Source organism: Chiloscyllium plagiosum, unplaced genomic scaffold (assembly GCF_037043375.1).
Source record: "Chiloscyllium plagiosum isolate Xiang-an unplaced genomic scaffold, Cpla_swu_hap1 HiC_scaffold_1, whole genome shotgun sequence".
NCBI classification, from domain to species: Eukaryota; Metazoa; Chordata; class Chondrichthyes; order Orectolobiformes; family Hemiscylliidae; genus Chiloscyllium; species Chiloscyllium plagiosum.
The window spans coordinates 32,865,801-32,892,692 of NW_028270139.1; the positions used below are offsets into that span (position 1 = coordinate 32,865,801).

The 26,892-nt window shown below is 40.5% G+C and overlaps 1 protein-coding gene across 1 annotated transcript; it reads left to right on the forward strand.

The window, feature by feature from the left end:
- The first annotated feature begins 2,028 nt into the window (after nucleotides 1-2,028).
- Nucleotides 2,029-25,750, forward strand: LOC122555799 (interleukin-8-like). The gene is made up of 4 exons (XM_043701946.2): nucleotides 2,029-2,211; nucleotides 12,154-12,286; nucleotides 17,953-18,036; nucleotides 23,382-25,750. Exons 1-4 carry the CDS (start codon nucleotides 2,151-2,153, stop codon nucleotides 23,425-23,427), a joined length of 324 nt encoding a protein of 107 aa, XP_043557881.2. The 5' UTR covers nucleotides 2,029-2,150; the 3' UTR covers nucleotides 23,428-25,750.
- Nucleotides 25,751-26,892: the final 1,142 nt, after the last annotated feature.

The window sequence follows — 26,892 nt, forward strand, 5'->3', positions numbered from 1 at the left end:
ACATTCTCCCAGCACTCTGCATGAGTTTCTTCTGGGTGCTCCGGTTTCCTCCCACAATCCAAAATTGGCCACGCTAATTTGCCCGTAGTGTTAGGTGAAGGGGTAAATGTTGGGGAATAGGTCTGGGTGGGTCGTGCTTCAGTGTGGATTTGTTGGGCAGAAGGGCCTGTTTCCACACTGTAAGCAATCTCAGTTGAAGGAATGCCCAACACTGTAAGAAGTCCTTCCCCATTCTTCTCGTGTGAGCGCCACCATCCACTTTCCAACACCTTTCACTCATTCTTTCTCTGCTACATTACACATCTCCCACCAAGATTTCACCTACATTCAACATCATCCATCACTCATTGACACCCACCCCAACCCTCAACATCACTAACCCATATGCACTCTGCACCCTCTACTCACTCGATCAGGCACTTAACCACCTTAATTTTCCTCCCCCCTTACCAGCTGCCTCACATTCATTCTCCTCCAGGGCAGAAAGACTCAAGGCATGTGGTGGAGTGGCTGACATTCAAATCGTCACCTCTTATGTGGACAGCACCCTGACTTTGACCACTCAGAGTGGCTGACTGACCATTTCTAAGCCCCTGGACTGGTATCAGAGGTTATGTTTGACTCAGTGGCCTGAACCACCAGAATAATCACTATCCCCTTGTCTTGATGGACACCTGCTGCCAACCGTATCAAGCTTCCTTCTTTTGTGGCTGCACTAAATTGTGGGTCCAGGACCACGTTTAAGAGCCATACAGGACTCAAAATATTAAAAGTGCTTCTCCCTCCACAGATGTTGTGAGACCTGCTGAGTTTCTCCAGTATTTTGTTTTATTTCAGATTTCCAGCATCCGCAATATTTTTATGGAAGATCCCTCTTCACATGTAACTCAGTATTGCCTCATGAGAATCTCACTACATTGCTTGTGAAAAGCTTAAAAGGTGGAGTGAGATATTCCTAATGTCAAGACAGAGTTCAGACAGCTTATGCGATTCTGCCACAAACCCCACTCCCACCTACATTCTTCATACCTAGATTCCACCTGCTGTGTTTATTCTATATTTCTTGTGCTTACCTTTGAACAAATAGGTATTATTTTGCACTTTGAACTTCATACATGGAATTCCATCACCCTGTATTCTTCCACTCAAGGTCGATCACTTTCCACATCATAATTCTTAACAGTTTCAAGTTTTGTGCGTTCTGGAAATTTTTAAGTTATATCGTCCCCATCCGAATTAAGATAATTAATATAAACCAAGAAAAGCAGTGATTTAAATAACACCCCTCAGAATCCGATGACATACCTGCATCCAGTTGAAAACGCCGGCTTACAGTTACTTTGTTACCTCTCATTCTCGCAAGTTATATCCATGCTGCCACAGTTGCTTTATTTCCTGGGTTTTAATTTTTGTTGACAGACCTGTAATGTGACACTTCATTACAGGCATTTTGTAAGCCATGCATAACCATATTGCCAACACCCCAACCTTTTCTGGTACCTCATTAAAATAATTCAATCAAGTTAATTAACAACTGTTAACAGCTACCTGGTTTATTTTGCTATCACTTCAGCAGTATCTTCTTTCTCAGTGGAGTCAATTGCAAATCTCAAAAATGCCCACTGTTTGGCATAATCCTCTTTTTGGTCCTTAGTTTGCCCCATTTCTCCTTTTGTTACAATTCTATGATTTATATGTAAGTGCATTTTAGACTTTTGTCCACTACATTAACAAGATGGGGTTTCAAGCACTCGTTTGTGAGATTAGACAACGTAATACAATTCACTAAATCTTTCAGATAAAGTTTGGTTTATTTTGTATGGTAACATAAGGCACAGGCAAAAAAAAAATACAATCATCATAGATGATTGGAGCTGTTGCAGCTGAAAAAAGCAGAAATTACTGGTAGAAATTTTTCAATGGGGTATTTTGTTAAGCAGAAATGCTCATCAAATTTCAGAATGCACCAAAGAATACAGGATTAAACATAATTTAAGTGGAATGACGCAGTTCTTGAGACTCTGACAACATACATTGTTTATAACTTCCTCAAATCTTTCTACTAAATATAAGATCCAAATGTGCCAAACTAACATTCTGAAGTCTTCTCATTTCTGAGACTGAAAATTAGAAGAGAACCGAATTCAACAATGAAAATTCAAATGATATGTTTGCTGCTGGGAACAGTTGTGATCTGCTTCGCCACTCATGGTAAGATAGTTTCCTCCATATTATTAAAGATAATCAACATGGGTATCTATTTTATTCCTAATTGCTTACAACCTCCACCCGAAAATTTTCTATTGTAAATAAACAAAGCTTTAAAATAATTGCCTAATTAAATTTATTGAAAGTTTAAAGAAAGCATTCAATTAACATATTGTATGAATTGTACTCCAAAGTTCTGGGCAGCAGTTAGTTTAGGAGATTCAATTACAGTGGTGTCAAATGAATTAATTTTAATAAGCATACACATTGTTCAAACGTAAAATTCCTACTGTACAGGAATTCTGAAGTGCAGTTTGCTTCCTGTGAAATAAACTGCAATTTTTTTTTAATTTGCCTGGTTTCTTTATCCCTTGTCCCACACCACTTAGCAGTGTAGCAGACTAGTATACAAACTGTTTCCAAGTTTTAGCTACTGACTATGGATAAGCCCAGTTTTTCCCTTAGTGAAGAACCCAGCTGAGGTGAGCCAATCCCTGAGGTTACTACAGTCAACTGTGGCCAGCTTTTATGTTAATGTGAACAAAAAAAACTTTGAAATCTGAAATTTTGTTACATGAAATAATGCCTTTGGCATCACTAAAACAAATTTCCAATTACACAAATTCTTCCTGATAAGCTTCTGAAAGTTTGTAGAAGACTTGAATGGATACATGGACAGTAAAGGTTTAGAAGGATACAGGCCAAATGTAGGCAAGTGAAACGAGTTTAGTTTGGGAAACTTAGTCGGCATGGATGAGTTGGACCAAAGGGTGTGTTTCTATGCTGTATGACTCTATGACTCAAAGTCGTTAAATTTAGAAGACTGGAAAGGCAAAGAACCTGTGGACTAAACATTTGAGAGTAAAAGCTGATAAAAATTTAATTGAGGATTTGACCTATAGGGAGAGGTTGAATAGGCTGGGGCTGTTTTCCTGGAGCATTGGAAGCTGAGGGATGACCTTATAGAAGTTTATAAAATCATGAGGGGCATGGATAGGATAAATAGACAAAGTTTTATTTTCCTGAGGTCGGAGAGTCCAAATCCAGAGGGCACAGGTTTAGGGTGAGAGGGAAAAAGGCATAAAAGAGACCTAACGGGCAACTTTTTCACACAGAGAGTGGTATGTGTATGGAATGAGCTGCCAGAGGAAGTGGTGGAGGCTAGTACAATTGCAACATTTAAAAAGCATCTGGATGGATGTATGAATAGGAAGGGTTTGGGTGCTGGCAGGTGGGTCTAGATTGGGCTGGGATATCTGGTTGGCATAGACGGGTTGGACTGAAGGGTCTGTTTCCATGCTGTACATCTCTATGACTATGACTGCTTTAGTTGCCCTTCAGTGAAAGTTGCTCAAGTCCTCAAATACACACTCGGTTTCATTGTAGGTAGACTGTTCCTTTTATTTGTCTGGCAAGTGAAACATTACCTTTTGAATTTTGCTTTTACAATTTGTGACATATTCTGATAGTTGAAGACAGTTTTGCGTCTTTTACTGATATGTGACAGCAGCAGAAATACAGAAACCAGTGCAGCGGAGAAATTAAGTTGGGGAAAGGCAGTCCTGTAAGGATGCATCAACCAAATAAGAAAGGGAGCATGATTGAAAATCTTGAATTCAGATATAGCTTTACGAAAAAAAGACAGCTTTCTGGTTAAATAGTTCGCAGATTAAATAGAGACGAAAATAAAGATGGAATTGTTCCTTTTGTTTCTGACACATAATTTCATGGCCAGCATGAATGAAAAAGAAACAGACCACTAAAATAGGCCACAGGATCTGAAGTAGGGCTACACCCGAAACATCAAATTCTCCACCTCCTGATGCTGCCTGGCCTGCTGTGTTCTCCCAGCCTCCTGCCTGTCTACTTTGGATTCTAGCATCTGCAATTTGTTTTTGTTTCTAACTGAAACAGGCCACAGCGTTAGTTTTTGCCAGTAAACTAGTGCCAGTATGCTGCTTCCCATGTTGTTTACTGTGTCAAGCCTTTTGTCTGCCAGAAGTGTTCAGAGAAAATGGGATTCCCACAACTTGCCTGCCAGCAATATCATAAGAGCACTAGAAAAGAACCAACTCTTCAGCAGAATTTTCCCCTGTAGCCAGTTTGTGACCATAGGTTGAACTCCCAGTCCAGATGAGTTCTCGAAACCGTACAACCTAGAGGAGGTCCTCCACATGAAAACAATTGCAGGATGCCAGGTACAACAACCAAGTGCAGAGAGGTGAACAGACCCTCTTTTTCCAACCTCACAACCAAGGTTTTGGTCTTTTTTAAAGCACTTGGCTATACCATTTTCCAATTAAAATGTAAGTTAGTTCATTTTTGCTGTAGAGACAAGGAACCAAATAAAAGGTTTATTTGATCTAAAAATAAACAGCAAGGTTATTAGCTGCTGACCCCAAGACCATTAATAATGATGTTAAGTATACAGGCTCAATGCAGTCACACATACAAAACTAAAAGGGGATAGTATCCAGTATGAAGGAAGATATAATAAGATATAGTTGAATCTTTGTGGATGTCCTTGAGGACTATGATTTTAACCTGAGACCATAGTTAAGTAATTGACTTATGAGATTGTCAGTGGTTGAGAATAATATTTATCTTTTAAGTTCTCAGTTTCCTGATGTATCATTCTAGTCAGTGCTATCATACCTCGGAGAGAGAGAGGAAAGAAAAGAAAAAAAAGACAGCCTTTTCGAATCTGTTTCAATTCCATTTCCTCCACTTTTCTCCATAAAGCTGCTTTAAAAAGAAATCGGCTATCTATTCCAAAGACAAGTCATATTGGACCAGATTCTTAAGTTCTGTTTCCCTATTTACTGTTATTGCTAGATTTGCTGAGTTTCTCTAGCTTTGTTTTTATTTCAGATGTCCAGTATATTCAGCTTTTATCAAGTAATATCTGAAGTTTCTTTTGCTTTTCAATCTTAATAATGGTATGCAATGCATTCATTGCCAACATGTGAAGATTCTCACAATGGAACAAATCAGATCGGAGTGGAGAACATTTTCAATCCTCCTGGGTGGTTTGTGGGATGGGCTAGTTGATTTGGTTCATTCAATGGTGAAAAATGATAAGTTCAACTTCGGTTGTCTCTTGCATACCCACATAGGTTTCATGAAACCTGACCGACTTGTGCGTGAAGTGATAGCTGTGGCCATTTTAAGTCAGTGTTTTTAGGTCTCTTTATAAAACAACAATATCTTGATCAACTAGGCCTGTGTGGCAAAGAATGGCAAATGGTGTTTAATTTAGATAAATATGAAGTGTTTTGGTAAGACAAACCAGGCCAGGATGCGCACAGATAACAGTAGGGCCCTGGAGAGTGTTGTCGAATAAGAGTCATAGAGGAGCAGTTACACAATTCCTTGAAAGTGGCAATACAGATAGTCAGGATGGTGAACCCAGCTTTTGGCACATTTGCCTTCATCAGTCAGAGTCTTGAGTACAGGAGTTAGGACATCATATTATGTCTGTAAGGCCATATTTGGAGCACTGAGTACAATTCTTGTTGCCCTCCTAGAGGAAGAACGTTATTAAAGGGTGCCAAAAAGATTTACAAGGATAAGCTGGGACATTTTTCCCTGGAGCGTAGGTGGCCAAGAGGTGATCTTCTAGAGGTTTATAAAGTCATGAAGGGCATAGATAAGGTGACTAGCCAACATCTACTCCCCAAGGTAGGTGACCAATGCTAAAAGGCACAGGTTTTAGGTGAGAGGTGGTGTGTATATGGAACAAGCTGCCAGACAAAATGGTAGAGGCAAGTAAAATTACGAGATTTAAAAGCTTTAACATTGAGTTAGGCCCCATCTACCAGCCCCTGAGAAAAGGCACAGGAAGTGACTTCACCAACCCAAAGAAACCCAAAAATATAAATAGAAAGCAGGAATTTTCAGCAGTGCTTCACCTGAGACCCACTGAAGATGTTACCTAGTAGGGTAATGAAACATCTGGAAATGAACCTTCAAGCTCAGTGAGCAAGCTTACATCCATTTAAAAGGCACATGGAAACATGGAAAGAAAGAGTTTCAAGGGATGTGGGCTAAATGCAAGCAACAGGATTAGTTGGTCCAAAGGAAGAGTCTGTTTCTGCCCTTTATGACTGTAAAGTGCTGAAATGCTTTTATGAAGTTCCAGATATAATATCAGGCAAAGGTTTTCAAAGTCGATCATCCATATTTAATATTATCATAAACATACATCAGGAAAAGGGAGGGGTGACTTCAAATAAAAGTGGAGGCACCTTCTCTACCATCTTTTCGAATATGAAATAAATACCTATAAAGATGCCATTGTTGTGGAAATTGCTAGAGTTGGCAGTAGAATGGTGGGGTGGTAGGAGACAGCAGAGGTAAGAGAGAAGGGAATGCCTTAATAGAGAGGCTAGTGACTGTTGCTGAGCTCAGGCAGATGGGGAAGGTGTCTAAGCCTATATAAAGTGGTCTGACCATAGGCAATAGGAACCAATAGGTTTCTCAGTATTCGATTGTCTCCTCGCCATATTCCAATTACCCAGAGAATGGCCCAAGCTGGATCCAACTGGTAACTGTCAGACTGACGAGTGGGCTATTTTCAGTGTCTTACCAGCTTAGTTCCCAGCCAGTGTGGTGGGGTGAAAAACCTTGCCCCATTTCATGTTTGCTTTGCATGTTAGCAACCTGTAAACCTGATGTTCAGTGTTCAAAAAGCCCAGACTCAATTTGAGTAGGTATCAGTTCATAGTCACCAGTCTGTTCAGTGCTCTCATTGCATATTTAATGAATCCAGAGAAAAGCCATATTAAAAATTACCTTAATTGAATACATCATAACACGTTGGTGAAGACAAGTGGAAAAAAAGGTGAATAATTCCAACTGAAAAGATATTTGATGGTAATAAAATTTGCAAGTATGACACTCTTAAATTTATGGTTCCCCTTTTACCATTCAATCTTCCAATCTGCTAGAAAAGTCTACAAACTCAACGACTACATAAAGTCATTATTCGAAGCTGACTCTGAAAGACATTATAAAACTACTTGCTCCCACGGGAGCCTGTGCCCCACAACCTGAGCCGTCTTCGGAATTTTAATTTTGTCCCTTTTAAGGACGTAAAAAGGCGAGCCCTGTATCGACTGCTGCTGCACACCGTACACCTCTTCTCTCCCATCCATCATCCGGACATGCCTTGGCGTGCCCATTTTCCACCGGGCAGTGGGGATCCCCACTGGAGGGCTGTCTATGCGGGAGTCCTCCCCCTTTCTCTCGGGGATCTGGGGTGGAGGGTGCTGCACGCAGTGGTCCCCTGCAACCGCAGATTGCGGTAGTTCATGGACTCTCAGCCCACCTGCTTGTTCTGTGGTGATGTAGAGTCTGTGGACCATGTGTATATTGGGTGTAGGCATTTGCACTCCATTTTTGATTTTCTTAAAAACCTCCTCCTCTGCTTTTGGTTGCACTTCAGTCCCACACTCCTGATCTTCAGGCACCCGGTATGGAGGAGGGAGGGCAGGTCTGGCAGACCTCCTCGTGGGTCTGCTCCTGGGCCTGGCCAAACTGGCCATAAACAGGTCCAGGCAGTGGGCCGTGGAGGGGGTCGTTAGGGCCAACTGCCTGCCCCTCTTCCATGGTTACGTTAGAGCCCGGGTGTCTCTGGAAAAGGAGCACGCGGTGTCCACCAACACCCTGGAGTTGTTCAGGGAGAGGTGGGGGCCATAGGGAGTGGAGTGCATTATTTTCCCCTCCAACTCTATTTTGATTTAATCCTTGCCCTCCCCTTCACTGTTTGATCACACAGCATTGCCTTTTGATGTGAAGGGCACTGCTTGTCACTGGCCACTTGGGCGTTTCCTTTCTTCCTGGTGGTGGAAAAAAAAACTTCTCGCGATCAAAGCATTTTTTTGCCTCTATCCATGCAAAAAGGCTGAAAGGTAAGGCAAAATATTTAATGCCAGAGACATTTACTACCAAACCAAAGATCAGTTTTCCAACATGCTTACTTGGCGTTGATTAAATCACTTTAGTTTAATAAAAAGTGCTTTTACGCACATTCTACTCAATCTAGCTTCTAATTAACAGATTGGAAGTGCAGGAGAGAGAGGAGAAAAAAAAAAGAGGTACAGACAAAGAGAGAGCACTTTACATCAAGTGCCGGAACATAATCACAAGCATACATTACAAATGATCAGTAAATGATCCAAGTGCCTCTTACCCCTTGTGTACCAATTTGTAGTTAAGAATCTAGGTTATCAACTAGGCCACATGATGTGTGATGTTGAGAAACTGGACAGTTCAGTGAGTATCATGTTATTTCTCTGAAATTGAAATCAAGAGATCAATGGCTCCTCTCTGCCCAGTCAGGTTCCTCGCTGTGGTTAGAAAAGCTCATTTACAGAAGAGGAAAGTTAAAGTTCAGAGCAACCACAGAAATATTGTTCATAATTTCTTTAAAAAAGGGAACTAGATATTTGCTTGAAACAGTGGGACATTTGAAGTGTGCAGAGAATAAGGAAGACAGATATTCAAACAAATGAATAACATTTTTCACAGGATCTGCTCAAATACATTTTACAAATCTGTAAGGCATGCTCTGTTCTTTCTGGGGTGACAACAAAAACGGTTTCTCAGTGAAATAACTCCACAGTGTCCCTTACTAAGTCACCATTTATTTATACCTAGAAAGTCCTTGACACTGATTCATCTCCCTCAGAGTCAACTCTCAAAATAAGCAGAACCTCTGACACTCCTGTTTATATCTGGCAGCCAGGACTCCCTGAGTGGACCCGATTAACAGCCCCAGTCAGGGAACTCATTTTATGGAGGTCCACCTGGCAGACCCAGTTATAATCACTATACTCAGATCTTCATTTCTCACCTGCAGACCAGTTTATTCCTTCCAAGTGAAACCTAGTAATGATTTAGGATATTTTTAAGCTCTTGAAGAATTCAGGTCAGTTCTTGCTTGGTTAAGATCCTGCTGCGGTCTACACTGAAGGCAAGATGAATAGAATTTCCAAGAATTTCACTGGCAATGGGATGGAGGCAGGTGATCCATCCAGGGCTCCTGAAGTAACCAGGTTGTACTCTAACACATTGGTGTCCCTAAACTCAAGCTTTCACTTCAGTCAACCTTAGGGAAAACAACTATCCATTTTAACTGGTACAGCTCGCAATATCATACAGGGATTTAGTTCTAGATCAGAGAACGAGTGAAAGCTGCATACTGCCTGCATGTAGGAGATCCACTGGTATTTAGGAACCAGCATCAGGACTTCCATATGATCCAGCCTCTGGTCGAGGGTTGCTTTTCGATACAAAATGGACTGCAGCAGTTCAAGTAGACCCACAAGGCTGAGAGGGAAGGAGTTGTATGGCTTTGACCCAGCAACAGTGAAGGAACAGCAATATATTTTCAAGACAGGATGGTGTGTGACTTGGACTTTTCAGGTGGTGCTCTCATTTAGCTACTCCCTTTAGCATTCTGGATGGAAGTGGTCATGTTTGGAAGGTACTAAGAAGCCTTGGTGAATTTCTGTAGTACAGATTCAGTATGTGGCTGTGCCTAGTAGAGAAGGTACAAAACCTGACCTACTCTTGCAAAATAAGGCAGGGCAGGTGACTGACATAGGGCAGCATTTTGGGGCCAGTGATCATAATTCTATTAGTTTTTAAACCGCGATGGAAAAGGACAGACCAGATCTAAAAGTTAAAGTTCTAAATTGGAGGAAGGTCAATTTTGATGGTATTAGACAAGAACTTTCGAAAGTTGATAGGGAGAGGATATTCACAGGTAAAGGGATGACTGAGAAATAGAAAGCCTTCAAAAATGAGAAAACTGGAGTCCAGAGACAGTACGTTCTACTGAGGGCAAAGGGCAAGGTTGGTACGGAATGCTTAATGACTAGAGAAATTGAAGTTTTGGTGAGGGCAGAGCAGTGGACATGATCTATATGGATTTGTGGTTCCCCATGGGAGACTGGTCAGGAAGGTTAGATCATATGGAAAAGAGGTACAACTAGCCATTTGGATACAGAAATGGCTCAAAGGTAGGAGCGAGAGGGTGGTGGTGGAGCATTGCTTTTCAGACTGGAACCTGTGACCAGTGGTGTACCACAACGATCATTGCTGGGTCCACTGCTTTTTGTCATTTATATAAATGATTTGGATGAGAATATAGGAAGTTTGGTTAGTTAGTTTGCAGTTGACACCAAAATTGGAGATGTAGTGGACTGTGAAGAAGGTTACCTCAGAGTACAACAGAATCTTGATCTTGGGCCAATGGGCCAAGGAGTGGCAAATGTAGTTCAGTTTAGATAAATGGTATGTGCTGCATTTTGGAAAGGCAAATCAAGGCAGGACTAATACAGTTAATGGTAAGGTCCTGGGGAGATGTTACTGAATAATGGAACTTTGGAGTAATTTCTTAATTTCTTAAAAATGGAGTCACAGGTAGAAAGTAGAGTGAAGGCCATATTTGACATGCTTGCCTTTATTCGTCAATGCATTGAGTATAGGAACTAGGAGGTCATGTTGCAGCTGTAAAGGCATTGGTTAAGCTAATATTGAAATACTGTCTAGAATTCTGGTCTCCCTGCTAAAAAGGAAGGATGTTGTGAAACTTGAAAAGGTTCAGAAAAGATTTACATGGATGTTGCTAGGGTTGGAGGGTTTGAGCTATAAGGAGGTGAACAGACTGGGGTTATTTTCCCTGGAGCACTGGAGGCTGAGTGGTGTCCTTATAGAGGTTTATAAAATCATGAGAGGCATGGATAACATAAATAGACAAGGGGTGGGGCGGGGAGTCCAAATCTAGAGGGCAAAGGTTTAGGGAGAGAGGGGAAAGATTTAAAAGGGACCCAAGGGGCAAATTTTTATGCAAAGGGTGGTTGCATTTATAGAATGAGCTGCCAGAAACAGAAGTGGAGGTTTGTACAATTACAACATTTAAAAGGCTTCTTGATGGGTATATGAATAGGAAGGGTTTAGAGGGATATGGGCCAAATGGGACTAGATTCATTTCGGATATCTGGTTAGTATGAACGAGTTGAACCAAGGGATCTAGTTCTGTGCTATTTAGCTCTATGACTCTATCTTGTTCATGGTATACTCTACTGCTACTGAATGACGATGGTGGAGTGATTGAATGTTTGTGGATATGGTGGCAATCAAATGCACTACTTTGCCCTGGATGTTATCAAGCTTCAAGTGTTGTTGGAGCCACACCCATCCAGGCAAATGGACAATATTCCATCACACTCCTACATTTATGGTAGATGATGGACAGGCCTTGGGGAGTCAGAATTTCCTGCCTCTGACCTGCTCTTGCAGACTCTCATACAGTGCTCACAAGCTCTTAAACCACTGTGTATAATTCAACTTGAGGTGAGATCTCAGTACTATCAAACGTGGACCAATTTCCAATCAATGACTTTAGCATTGCTGTTTGGTCAAAAATCCCCATTTACTACAGCAAAGGCGCAGGATGACTGGTACTACTATACCATACAAATGTTGTCTACATCAAGCTATAAATAGCTGAAATATACCAAATTTGAGAAAGTGACCAAAACTAAGGCCATAAATATAAGAATTGTCAATATTACTGAACAGCACACAGTCAGAACTTCAAAGATTTATATTATTTAACTAATTAAACTAATTATTATTTATTCTTAGAGTGATTAAAATGTGGAACTCATTACTACTAGGAATAAATGAGATAATTAGCATAGATGTGTTCAAGGAAAAAGTGGATAAATGATAAAAAACAATGGAGATGGAGGAATCTGGTGTGGACCACAACCACTAGCATTAAATAATTGAACTGAATGGCTAGTTTCTGTGCTGTACATTCTATGTGCATTTTCTTTGTCGACGTAATTCATATTTTATCACTTTTATTTGGCCACTTTGAGTTTCTCTTGCTCTTGGGCCTTTTCATCTAATTCCTTCCTCTTATTACAGGCCTCTGTGTGGGAACGCTAACAAACTCAAGATGCAAATGTGCGAAAGTCATCTCTAACTTCATTCATCCAAGAAGGTTTCAAGATGTCAATATCTTTTACCAGGGGTCCTTCTGCAGGAAAGTAGAAATTATGTAAGTCCTGAAGCAAATTGTATTTCCTTAAATGCAGCAACATTGAACTGCTCAAATCAAAACAGAATAAAAACCTTCTAAAGATAAAAAAAAAGAGTTGAATTAATTTTGAATCAATTTTCATATAGTAGAACCAGAAAACAGGACTATATAGGAGAGAGTTTCCAAATCTGAATCATGTTTATTTGACACATTTGAAGCAGTCGCTGGCTGGAGGCAAATGCCTTCACTGTTCTAGTAAACGCCTGCAAATGGGCCAGAGATTTTTCAGAACAGCTGCAAACGTCACAAAGATTCAAACATTGGGCACAAGCCATTAGGCATAGCTTCCATGACAGCCCCTAGCCTTCACATAACCTAGCAATGCCAATGATGTAACAGGATGCAGATATGGCAGCACTGGCCATCTCCAACAAGGCAATATCTAATCATCTCCCTCCAACACTCAACAGCATTGCCAACACTAAAACCCACACCATCAATACCCTGACAGTATACTTGTTTCAATCTTTGAAAAGTTGAGAGTATCAATCAGTACGATAGTTTAATCAGAATTTCAGTCACACTATATGCAACAAAAGCATACACCTGTCTCAAGTTGTGGAATGAGATTCATGAAAATCATAATGATGCAACTGATCCTGACACCAGTGACAAGGCATCAGTCGAGAATAAACACGAGAAGAGAGGAGTCCTAGACATTACAGTAGAGAACTGTTTTTGAGAACATAGGTACAGAAGTAAACAAAGAGTGTTAAATTCATAAAAGAATAGAGTTTTACTTGGAGATAAAGGAAACAACAACTTGGGAGGAGAGTATATGCGCAGATACCCACAGCCCAGAGATACACCAGTCTGATAGCTCAATGTGCAGGTAGGACTTAAAGCACAATCCAGGATGACTGATGTGTGAACTGCTGCTTCTTCTTCCATTTCTTGGTGCCCAAGTCTTCTCAACTTCTCTAACCACTCTGGATTGGTTGACTAAAGTCTTCACGGAGAGATCTTTTCTAACACCAACTGCGCATAATTCCAAATCTCTTACTTACATTGCTTTTCAGAGACAGACTTTTGATTGATTTCAAAGATTCCTATAAAATGCCAAGCTTTCTCTAAATCTTGGGTTGAAAATCTCAGCTTTAGTCTCATTTATCTGCTATTTGCTTCTTAAGTCTTTACACACACATTCAATCAACCTGATCTCACTTTTTTTTCTTACTACATCTTAAGCGGTTTGTGAGGCTTGTTAACAAGCTGTTCACAATGGCCATTCAGTTGAGCTGTTCTTATTCCAGAGCAGGAGATTGAACAATGGTGTTGTTCACTGAATTGACTTCTTTTATATTTCCGCAGACTATTGAACTTAAATTTCTGTAGACTCCCAATTAAGCAAGGTTGAATGAAAAGCCTTAATTGAGTTTTATACCAAGGTTGTTAGCTTTAACTAGCAGCTGCTGTCCCAGAGTCCCTCCATGGACCCATTTTCAGGTTACCCTCAAAGAAATCAATCATTTAGTTGGTTTGGTTTCTTGGAAAAGGAACTTTGAGCAGGTGACAATAAAACTAAAGCATTAACTAATCATTTACCTATTCCAAACTGAATAAACATGTATAGATGCTAGACAATTGTTTAGTTTCTAATCTGGTCAAATTTTCCATCAACCAGAAACATAACTAAATCATTCAAATTGACATTATGGCAGCAAAAGCAGGTCAGAAGCTGGGAATTCTTGGGCAAATAACTCACCTTCTGGTTTCTCAAACCCTGTATGCCATCGATAAGGCACATCAGGAGACTCCTCTTTTATACTTCACCTGCTTGAATAAATCCAGCTCCAGCAACATTCAACAAGCTCAACACTGTACAGAACAAAGCAGCCCATTTGAGTGGCATCCCATTCACCACATTTTAAAAGATTCATTTCCTTCATCACCTGCACACAGTGGCAGCACAGCAGTAACTTGCCTCGACAGCACCTTGTGAACTCTCAACCTCTACCATCTAAAAGGACAAGGGCACCAGAGACATTGGGAACAGCACCATCTGTGAGTTCCCATCCAAATCACATACTATTCTGATATTGCCATCCCTTCACTGCTGCCGTGTTAGGAAAAAAATGACATTCCCTTCCTATAAGGACTGTACCTTTACTTCCATCAGGTGGACTGCAGAAGTCCAAAGGAGCTGCCCAACACCAATTTCTCAAGCACAGTTAGAGATGGACATGGCCCTGTCAACATCATTAACATCACATTAAAGAATTTTAAAATGCTGTCTTCATACATTAAACACAGTTAGGATGCAGCTACAGAAATAATTAGGAAGACAAATGAAATGTTGGTTTTATTGGTTTCACTGTTGCTGGGTTAAAATCCTAGAATACCCTTCCTAGAAGCATTATGGCTCTAGCTACACCCCAAAGATTGCAGTAACTCTGCAGTTAGGTGTGGAAAATAAGTACTGGCCTACATTTTATAAACAAATGCAGATTTCATTCCAAACAAAACAGATGAACTGACAGTAGAAATAGAAATAAGCAAGTTATGTTGCGGTGAATATTTCAGAAACATGGCTTTAGAGTGACAGGAATTGGGACCTGAATCAAAAAGTACGGCATGGTAGCACAGTGGTGAGTACTGCTGCCTTACAGCACCAGAGACCCGGGTTCAAATCCCGCCTCGAGCAACTATGTGTGGACTTTGCACATTCTCCCCGAGTCTTTGTGGGTTTCCTCTGGGTCTCCGGTTTCCTCCCACAGTCCAAAAATGTGCAGGTTAGGTGAATTGGTCATGCTAAATTGCCCGTAGTATTAGATGAAGGAGTAAATGTAGGGGAATGGGGCTGTGTGGGTTGCTCTTCTGAGGGTCGGTGTGGACTTGTTGGGCCAAAGGGCCTGTTTCCACACGAAGTAATCTAATCTAATCTACAAGATGTTTAGGAATTACAGAAATCTATGAAAAGGTGGAGGAATGGCTCTGTTAGTTAATTATGATCGTGGCATAGTGTTAACCTAAATTCAGGAAACTAGGATATGGAAACAGTTGAGCTGAGAATGAACAAAGAACAAAGAACCTTATAGCACAGAAACATGCCCTTCGGCCCTCCAAGCCTGCACCCATCCAGATCATCTACCTAAACTTGTCACCTATTTTCTAAGAATCCATATTCCTTTGCTCCCTACCCATTCACGTATCCATCTAGATACATCTTAAATGACGCTATTGTTTCCCCACCACCACCACCACTACCTTCGCTGGCAATGCCTTTCAGGCACCCACCACCCTCTATGTGAAGAACTTTCCACGTGTATCTCCCCTCTCACTTTGAACTAGTGACCCCTTGTAATTGAGTGCCCCACTATGGGGGACAAAGGTTTCTTGCTATCCAACATCCCTCATGATTTTGTAGGCCTCAATCAGGTCCCAGCTCAACCTCCTCCTTTCCAATGAAAATAATCTTAATCTACTCAACCTCTCCTCATAGCTAGCATCCTCTATACTAGGCAACATCCTGGTGAATCTCCCCTACACCCTCTCCAAAGTATTCACATCCTTTTGGTAATGTGGCAACCAGAATTTTATGCAGTATTCCAAATGTGGCCGAACCAAAGTCTGATAAAACTGTAACATGACCTGCCAACTCTTGTATTCAATACCCCATCCGATAAAGGAAAGCATACCATATGCCTTCTTGACCACTCTACTGACCTGTGTTGCCACCTTCAGGGAACAATTGACCTGAACACCCAAAAACAAAGTCATTTATGCCAGTGGTGTAGATAGCACCTAAAAGTAAACACATTGTAGAATGGAGCATAAAGGAAGAAATAATGGAAGCTTGTCAGAAAAGAACTGCAATAATTATTCTACAGATTTTAATCTACATATAGACTGAAAGTGTCAGATGTGCAAGGGCAGCTTGGACGATGTATTGAAAGAATGTTCTAAAAATTTATCCTAAAACAATGTAGTCTGGAGCTAACTAGAGAACAGGCTGTACTGGAGCTGATACTGCACAGTGACACAGGATTGATTAATGATCCCATAGTGGAGACACCTTAAATGATAGTAACATTGTATAAGTAAATTTTACAGTCAGTCAGTCAGATTGAGGGAGATGGAAGTGAACCCAAGACTATCTTTTTAAAATAAGTAAGAGTATTATAAAGGGTATGAAAGCAGAGTTGACTAAAATAAATTGACAAATTAGGTGAAAAGATTGCTATAATATGTCTATCAATTAATGCGTAAGAAAAATTCGAAGGGACAGACTCACATTCATGGTTAATTAGAAAGGTTAAAGATAGCATCAAAAATTGAAGAAAGAGATGTAATTATGAAATGACAGGCAGAAGATTGGACAGAATAATTTTGATAAAATGAAGTCATAAAAAGAGGGGAAATTAGAGTATAAGGGAAAAGCTAACCAGAAATGTGTAAACAGGTAAGAGTTTAAGTAAGTATTTGGAAAAGACTTAACAACATAAGCATGGATCCTACAGAAAGTGAGTCGATTTTGCTGCTCGTCGGATGCTGCCTGAATTGCTGTGCTCTTCCAGCACCACTGATCCAGAATCTGGTTTCCAGCATCTGCAGTCATTGTTTTTACCTCATTGATTTTAACCCTACTGTGAATCCTCTTGCAAGGATGCCTGCCTTGAAGAAGTTTTCCTCCTCTCTCTACAAGAATCTCAGGGAGTCCCTCTCCCACTGCAACTCCCAGGTCATTTCCTCTGCCCTGAAGCTCTTCAACCATGTCGTGCCGACCTGCCTATCTCCTTTTCCACCTATCCACTCCACCCTCTCCTCCCTGACCTATCACCTTCATCTCCTCCCCCACTCACCTATTGTACTCTATGCTACTTTCTCCCCACTCCCACCCTCCTCTAGCTTATCTCTCCACGCTTCAGGCTTTTTGCCTTTATTCCTGATGAAGGGCTTTTGCCCGAAACGTCGATTTTGCTGCTCATGGACTTATACCTTCTAGAGTTGAGAAGAGCAAAACGTGGCTTAATTGAAACATACATGTTGAGGAATCTTGACAGGCTGAATGTGGACAGGAGGTTTCTTCTTATGGAAGAGCAAAGAACCAGGGGTTACTATTTTAAAAATTTAATGCCCCCAAGGATTTAAAACAAACATGAACCTATTTTTTCTAATTAACATTACACATCTGAGCAGGTAGGACTTGAACCTGGGCCTCCTGGTCCAAGGGTAGGGACATTACCATTGCACCACAAGATTTTTATCAATAAGACCTTCTCTCATTCTTCTGGATTCAGGAAAAGCCAAGGTTCACTATGAAAGTAGTGTATACTAGCATATATAGAATCATCCATCCAGAACAGATGAGATGACTTTTGTCAATGTCACAAGTCTTGGGATACTCTTCCTGAAAAAAACGGTGGAAGCAAGATCTTTAAGACAATGATGGATAGATTACTGGTAAATAGGGTGAAAAGTTATCAGGAATATGCAATGTGGATTTGAGGTTATAATTAGATTATCCATTATCTTATTGTATGGAGGAGCAGGATGTTATCTTGCTTGTTTATATGCTCAAATGATGCCATGACCATTTATATTAGAATACTGAATTCACCGGTTGGTGTTTTTATGTATTATTTTTGATCATTCTGCAAGAACAACTTCTGCTTCCCTGACAGAATTACCCTTAAGGGTGGAAAAAAAGTCTGTGTCGACCCCACTACTCCATGGATAAAGAGAGTTATTTCGAACTTCAATAAAAGGTAAGACAATTCTACCAGTTACTGATGGGTCCATGTGAATAATTCACGAGATTGTGATATCACTAGATTTAACATGAGCTGTAGGATGTTGGAGACACTGATGTTGGACTGGGATATACAAAGTTAAAAACCACATAACACCAGGTTATACTCCAACAGGTTTAATTGGAAGCACACTAGCTTTCTGAGCGTTGTTCCTTCATCAGGTGGTTGTGGAGGACACAATTGTAAGGCACAGAATTTACTGCAAAAGTTTAGTGTGATGTAACTGAAATTATACATTGAAAAAATACCTTGATTGTCTGTTGAGTCTTTCATCTATTCGAATACCATGATAGTTTCACTTCTTTCATGTGTAAATCACAAAACATTTTAAAAAAAAGTTGCATTCTCAGGTTAACTGTAACAATTGGTGTTGAAGTTGTTAGCCCCGTGTTCTCTGTCTGTGTCATGATGTTTAGATTGATTCTAATCTAAAAAGTCAGGTAACAGTTTTACATGAATTCATGCAGTTTTTGAGCAAAGTACAATATAATTCTGCAAGTACAAATTCACACCACAAACGTGTATATATATATATATATAGTCTGGGGTGGGGGGTTGAGAGTGTCTGTAAGAGAGAGTGTATGTGTGTGTGTGTGTGTGTGTGTGTGTGTGTGAGAGAGAGTGTAGAGTCGTCTAAGTCTCTGAGAGGATGCATGTGAGAGTGTGTGTGTCTTTAAGGGTGCGTGTAAATGTCTGTGTGTGTATATAGGAGTGTGTGTGTGTGTGTGTGTGTGTGTGTGTGTCTACGTGTGTGTATACAGTGCAATGATGGCCACCTATAGTGTGTATAGTGTGACATGAACCCTAGGTCCCGGTTGAGGCCCTCCCTATGGGTACCGAACTTAGCTATCAGCCTCTGCTCAGCCACGTTTCGCTGCTGTCTGTCCCGAAGTCAGCCTTTGGAGGATGGTCACCCGAAGGTCCGAGGTCGAATGTCCTGGACCACTGAAGTGTTCCCCAACTGGGAGGGAACACTCCTGTCTGTTGATTGTTGTGCGGTGCCTATTCATCTGTTGCTGTAGTCTTTGCTCAATTCCCCCAATGTACCATGCCTCAGGGCATCCTTGCCTGCATACCCTGAGGCATGGTACGTTGGGGAAACCGAGCAGAGGCTACGACAACGGATGAATGGGCACTGCACAACAATCAACAGACAGGAGTGTTCCCTCCTAGTTGGAGGACACTTCAGCAGCCCAGGACATTCACAGAGTCATAGAGATGTACATCATGGAAACAGACCCTTCGGTCCAACCCACCAATGTTGACCAGATATCCCAACCCAATCTAGTCCCACCTGCCAGCACCTGGCCCATATCCCTCCAAACCCTTCCTATTCATATACCCATCAAAATGCTTCTTAAATGTTGCAATTGTACCAGCCTCCACCACATCCTCTGGCAGCTCATTCCATACACGTACCACCCACTGCGTGAAAACGTTGCCCCTTAGGTCTCTTTTATATCTTTCCCCTCTCACCCTAAACCTTAGCCCTCTAGTTCTGGACTCCCTGACCCCAGGGAAAAGACTTTGCCTATTTATCCTATCCATGCCCCTCATAATTTTGTAATATAAGATCACCCCTCAGCCTGCGACGCTCCAGGGAAAATAGCCCCAGCCTGTTCAGCCTCTCCCTATAGCTCAAATCCTCTAACCCTGGCAACATCCTTGGAGATCTTTTCTGAACCCTTTCAAGTTTCACAGCATCTTTCCGATAGGAAGGAGACCAGAATTGTACGCAATATTCCAACAGTGGCCTAACTGGTGTCCTGTACAGCCGCAACATGACCTCCCAACTCCTGTACTCAATACTCTGACCAATAAAGGAAAACATACCAAACACCTTCTTCACTACCCTATCTACCTGCGACTCCACTTTCAAGGAGCTATGAACCTGCACTCCAAGGTCTCTTTGTTCAGCAACCCTCCTTGGGACCTTACCATTCAGTGTATACATCCTGCTAAGATTTGCGTTCCCAAAATGCAGCACCTCACATTTATCTGAATTAAACTCCATCTGCCACTTCTCAGCCCATTGGCCCATCTGGTCAAGATCCTGTTGTAATCCGAGGTAACCTCTTCGCTGTCCACTACACCTCCAAATTTGGTGTCATCTGCAAACCTACTAACTGTACCTCTAGTGCTCGCATCCAAATCATTTAAGTAAGTGACAAAAAGTAGAGGACCCAGCACCGATCCTTGTGGCACTCCATTGGCCATAGGCCTTTAGTCTGTAAAACAACCCTCCACCACCACCCTCTGCCTTCGATCTTTGATCCAGTTCTGTATCCAAATGGCTAGTTCTCCCTGTATTCCATGAGATCTAACCTGGCTAACCAGTCTCCCATGGGGAACCTTGTCGAACGGCTTACTCAACTCCATATAGATCATGTCCACCGCTCTGCCCTCAATCTTCTTTTTTACTTCTTCAAAAGCTCAATCAATCAATTTTGAGAGACATGATTTCACACACACAAAGCCATGTTGGACTATCCCCAATAAGACCTTGCCTTTCCAAATACATGTACATCCTGTCCCTCAGGATTCCCTCCAACAACCTGCCCACCACCGACATCAGGCTCATTGGTCTATAGTTCCCTGGCTTGTCCTTACCACCCTTCTTAAACAGTGAAACCACGTTAGCCAACCTCCAGTCTTTCGGCACCACATCTGTGACTATCGAAGATACAAATATCTCAGCAAGAGGCCAGCAATCACTTCCCTCGCTTCCCACAGAGTCGAGGGTACATTTCACCATTCCTGATGAAGGGCTTTTGCCTGAAAGGTCGATTTTCCTGCTCCTCGGATGCTGTCTGACCTGCTGTGCTTTTCCAGCATCACTCTAATCTTGACTACACCTTATCAGGTGTTGGGGATTTATCCACCTTTAACCGTTACAAGACATCCAGCACTTCCTCCTCTGTAATCTGGACATTTTGCAAGATGTCACCATCTACTTCCCTACAGTCTATATCTTCCATGTCCTTTTCCATGGTCAGAATCGATGCAAAATACTTGGTTAGTATCCCCCCCATCTCCTGCAGCTCCACACAAAGGCTGCCTTGCTGATCTTTGAGGGGCCCTATTCTCCCTCAGTTACCCTTCTGTCCTTAATGTACTTGTAAAAACACTTTGGATTCTCCTTAACTCTACTTGCCAAAGCTATCTCATGTCCCCTTTTTGCCCTCTTAAGTATTCTCCTACTGCCTTTATACTCTAAGGATTCACTCGATCTATCCTGTCTATACCAGACATATGCTTCTTTCTTTTTGTTAACAAAACCCTTTAGTCATCCAGCACTGCCTATACCTACCAGCCTTTCCTTTCACCGTAACAGGAATATACTTTCTCTGGATTCTCGTTATCTCATTTCTGAAGGCTTTCCATTTTCCAGCCGTCCCTTTACCTGTGAACATCTGCCCCCAATCAGCTTTTGAAAGTTCTTGCCTCATACCCTCAAAAATTGGCCTTTCTCCAATTTAGAACTTCAACTTTTAGATCTGGTCTATCCTTTTCCTTCTCTACTTTAAAACTAATAGAATTATGGTCACTTTCTCCGAAGTGCCCTCCCACTGATCCCCCAATCACCTACCTTGCCTTATTTCCCAAGAGTAGGTCAAGTTTTGCAGCTTCTCTAGCAGGTACATCCACATACTGATTCAGCAAACTTTCTGGTGCACACTTAACAATTTCCTCTCCATCTAAACCCTTAATACTATGGCAGTCCAAGTCTATTTGGAAAGTTAAAATCCCCTACCATAACTACCCTATTATTCTTACAGATAACTGAGATCTCCTTACAAATTTGTTTCTCAATTTCCCTCCGACTACCGGAGGGGGGGGGGGGGGGGGGGGTCTATAATACAATCCCAATAAGGTGATCATCCCTTTATTTCTCAGTTCCACCCAAATAACTTCCCTGGATGTATTTCCAGGAACATCTTCTCTCAGTACAGTTGTAATGCTATCCCTTATCAAAATGCCACTCCCCCTCCTCTCTTGCCTCCCTTTCTGTCCTGTCTGTAGCATTTGTATCCTGGAATATATAAGATGCCAGTCCTGTCCATCTCTGAGCCATGTTTCTATAATTACTACAATATCCCAGCCCCATGCTTCTAACCATGGCCCGAGTTCATCTGCCTTCCCAGTTAGGCCCCTTGCATTGAAATAAATGCAGTTTAATTCATCAGTCCTACTTTGTTCTCTGCTTTGTCCCTGCCTGATCTGACTGCTTGACTCTCTATTCTCAACTGTACCAGTCTCAGATTAATCTTTTTCCTCACTATTTCCCTGGGTTTACCGCCCCACCGCACCCCACCTTACTAGTTTAAATCCATCCTTGATCCTGGCACCAGGGAAGCAACACACCATTCTGATTTTTTTGCTGCTGGCCACGGAAACGTCTGTCTGTACCTCAGACTAGAGAGTCCCCTTACACAATCGATCTCTTGGAATCCTACATATGCCTCATTGCATGACAGCCAGCCTCAACACCAGAAACTTGTCTGTTCGTGCAACATTCCCCTGAGTCAGAAACAAGTATCAGAGATAAATAATCTGTACCTACTCTGTCAAACCTCATAACTGTGAACACCTCCAGCAAACTCTAATACCCTCCATTCCAGTCGCAACAGACCAAACTATTCACATTTTTCTAGTTTCTCATCCTTTGCATCATCCCTGCACCTGTCTATATTGTTATGTCTCTTGGGCTTTCTAGAAGGAGAGACCAATGCTACACACACTACATCGAATTGTGGCCCAATTGCTGCTTTCATAATTTATTTTTCTAGTCTATTCCCAGATTTACAAATTTAAACATTTTTTGCATTTTTAATCAGAATAATATAGACAATTCTGATTAGTTATGTATTTGGTACCAGTGGTTTGACTTCATTCACATCTTCAGGATCCATCATTCCTATCCCCTTTCCCAGAATGTAATACTTTACAAAACTGGATCGAACATTGCTCACTAACATACAATACTTGGGAGACTTAAGCAAATTGAGTGAACACAAACCCCATACCTGTCCATCACCAACCTTTGTAACTATGTTACTACACTGCTCCCTGTCTTATTCGCCTGAACTTTAATTTGAAAAAGCCATTGTAAACAACTTCTTCAAAGTTTTGCAGAAGTCCACATGGACTGCATCCAGTGCAGTCTTATTGTCTTTACGAAGATAAATAAGTATGTTCAATGTATGATTTTTTTTCTCATTTCTCCAATGGTATTATTGCTTATTTATGTAATAAATGATCTGATCTACTACAATTAACATCATTTTTATATTTCCTAGACCAGTACGAACTAAAGAACTCATTACAGAGGAGTCATCAACCTAATAAGTGAAGGCCCCTACAATTGAAATTCTACAGTTCATTAGGAGCCAAGCTTTTGCTGTTTAACATTTACTGTAAAAGTCTGTGCCATAAGAATTTGTGTTACCATTTCACTTGCTTTCACCTAACCAGAATCGCATCATTCAGATATCTAATATAACCTCTTTGAGCAAACTGCTAACAGCATTTGATGCTACTAATGGCTTCTGACTACAAGATTTAAAGGTGTCAACATATTTTTGAGCCAATAAATTGACAACTGCACCATAAATGGATTTTTAAAAAATATTTTGCAAGCATCCAAAATAATTAATCTTAATTACAGTCAAAATATAAATTGATTGCCAATTTCATATTGGTTTTCCAAGACCGTGACTGGTAGAATATTTGATTATATTAATTTCCAGTAATATTCCATTATATATGATGTGACTGGACACTGGAAAGAATTCTAAAATATTGCTCTACTGCTAGTTACACTGTGTCATTAAATTACAGACTAGCCAATTTCCACATCAGAAGATGTTTAAAGTTCATTGTTTGTGCTTCCACAACATCAGACCTACTTCATTTGGTACACATGGCATGAGAACCCAGTCAATTATCTACCTGGAGTTCTAATTTGTGGTATTTTAATTATTTTGAGATTATACATTAGTCTATTTCAGACTCTGTTATACTGATATTTCTCAATGCCTTCAGTACTGTTAACACTTGGTTTACGATATACCTTCTGAGGAACATAGGAAAAGAAGTGGGCCATTCAGTGCCTTGAGTCTGTTTCACCAATAAGATCATGCCTGTTGTATAGCCTGATTTCATGTATCTGTCTTTGGCTCATAACCCTTAATTTCTTTGTTAAGCAATGATATTATCTATGTCAGATTTAAAATTAATAACTGATCCAGCATTCACTGACATTTGTGGAGGAGAGTTCCAAACCTCTTACCACTCTATGTGCATGAAGTGCTTCCTAACATCTCTCCTGATTGATCTGGCTCTACTTTTTAAGACTCTGCCCCAAGTTCTACAATTGCTAAATCGGTAAAAATAGTTATATTTATTTTGCTGTGTTTTCCTTTAATTATTATCTTGAAGACTTTGATCAGATCACTCCTTAACCTTCTAAATTCGAGGGAAAGTGTGCAATTTCTCCTCAACTTAAATCCTAATGTCCAGGTCTCATTCTTGTAAAACTACATTGTATTCCCTCCAAGGCCAATATATACTTCCTAAGGTATTGAGCACAGATCTGCTCTCAATACTCCAGGGTTTTGTATAGTTGCAGCATAACTTCTGTCACCTTGTACTCCAGTCCTCTGGATATAAAGGTCAGCATTTCATTAGCTTTCTTGATTATTTTTAGCACTTCTTTGTGACATTTTAAAGATCTATGCACCTGAGCCTTCAAGTCTCTTTGCACATCTACTGCATTTAACTTCATACCATCAATTCTTTTTAGTCCGAAATGGATAATCTCACACCTCTTCAAAAATTCAATGAGGTTTGTCAGGCATGACCTACTGATTTTGAATCCTTGCTGGTTCTCCCTGATTAACTGAATTTTTTAATGTGTTCAATTACTCCATCCTTGATTATAGATGCTAACAATTTACCCAACACAGATGCTAGGCTAACTGGTCTGAAATTCCATTCTCTTCCTCTTTCACTCTTCTTAAAAAGCAGAGTGACATTTCTGTTTAGTATTCAAGTTGATCTTTAACTTTCTAAAACAAGCAACTTGATAATTTGATGAATCCTCTGTTTTTTCAGCTAAGTATATATTTATTTTGCACTCATTAACACAACAAATTCCTATATATAATTGCACAGAAGTTTGCCATTTCTGGAGCAGACCCTTTTCTTTCACTGTTCCAACATTCTCTCCTGATAGCAAACCAAATGACATTGTGATCAAAATGACAGATCCTGTGAATAATTTGACAGTTGAAGCTTCAAAAGTGCCTTCTTAAAAAAAAGGCCAACTTCGAACAGTAGAAAGTGCAAACTGCCCTTGACGTAGGCGGTCCTCTTTTGAAATGCAAGAAAAATAAGTTATAAATTCAAATTAAATCATTTGATGTATTTAATTGACTGTGACTGAACATAAACATGCAGAATTAATTCAATCAAAACATTTTAATCCTGTCAACTTCATTTACCTTTGACATCCACAGCAATAAATTCATCAAGTTTGAGTCACTCTAGATAGGATCGAGTTTCAGAATCATCTCTCTACAACAAATCAGCTTTGTTACTATCCACTAGGAATTCACAAATTCCTAATTTTGTGAATGAATTGATGATTCAATTAAAATGCACAAATTGTCAGGAGATGTTGTGTCAAAAAGCCATGTCAAGCAAATGGTCATACGTGATATATCACAATGGCAACGGATGTTGCTTCAGATCCAGAATTTGGATCTCAAGCTGCTGCACTTGACAGTGTTTCCTGAATATGTGGTTTTCCAGGGCTCAGGAAATGTTCCCAAATGCAGCAGCATATGCATTTCTCTACCATGCCTTTATTGATTAGACATTAAATTTGATTACTTAAAGACTTTATTCCACACACTCTGTCACTTAAACATAGGCAAAAACATGGAAATACTCTACTTAACCCTTATTATGAAAACAAATTATTAAATATTAAAGGCCCTAAGACAAATAAAGTTAGTATGGAATAAATCATGTGGTCTTTTAATTTTTCTAACCACGCTGGAAACATCTTCTAATATTAGTTCAATTTAGCATGAGTCTTGTCTTAGGTTATATTGAAGCACGATTCAAAGGATCCTGGGTAATCCAAGGCAGAGGATGGGAGAAATTGTGGCTTTGAAGAGCAGTTCCTTTTTTGAGGTATTTTCAGAGTTGGAGCTGATTTCCTTGACTTCGAGGGACAATAATTACTGTTTTATAAGCTGTGCATTGTTTTGGAACTTTGGGGGATAAAAATATCAAAACAATGGCACATTAAATAGGAGGAAGGCAGTCAACGGTGGTTACCACATGGGCAGTGATTCAAATGGGGAAAGAAACCTATACTGCTGTCTGACCTAGCATAAAGGTGCATGGCTGCTGCCTTTGCTGTCTGGTTTCAAGTATCTCTGGACATCGGAGTTTGTTCTAGGAAATATAAACAAACAGCAAAATTCAAAGTTGACCTTAGAGAAACCAATGTGTCGGAGCTCACAGCAGGGGAGCAGCTAAGTAGCATTTTAAAGTGTAACCCTACTGTTCTTCTTTTGTAAATCGACAAAGGTTGAATAGAGTTGGTTTTTTTTGGATCATATGGCCTTACTCGGGTCTGTCTCTTGATTAAAAACTTTAAAAATATAAAAACAAAGATACTAAACTGGGCTGCAGCAGCATTTTTTGGAGCAGTAAGACTGCTATTTTTTGGGTCTTAGAATGTTATGGTACAAAGATTGCCTTTAGTAGAACGATGTGCTCTTCTTGTTGGATGTG

Bases quoted from the DNA above. Each gene is read 5' to 3' on its own strand.
- LOC122555799 (XM_043701946.2), top strand. From the start codon at position 2,151: ATGAAAATTCAAATGATATGTTTGCTGCTGGGAACAGTTGTGATCTGC. The intron at 2,212-12,153 runs GTAAGATAGTTT...CTCTTATTACAG, and splicing joins GATCTGCTTCGCCACTCATG to GCCTCTGTGTGGGAACGCTA. The intron at 18,037-23,381 runs GTAAGACAATTC...TATATTTCCTAG, and splicing joins ATTTCGAACTTCAATAAAAG to ACCAGTACGAACTAAAGAAC.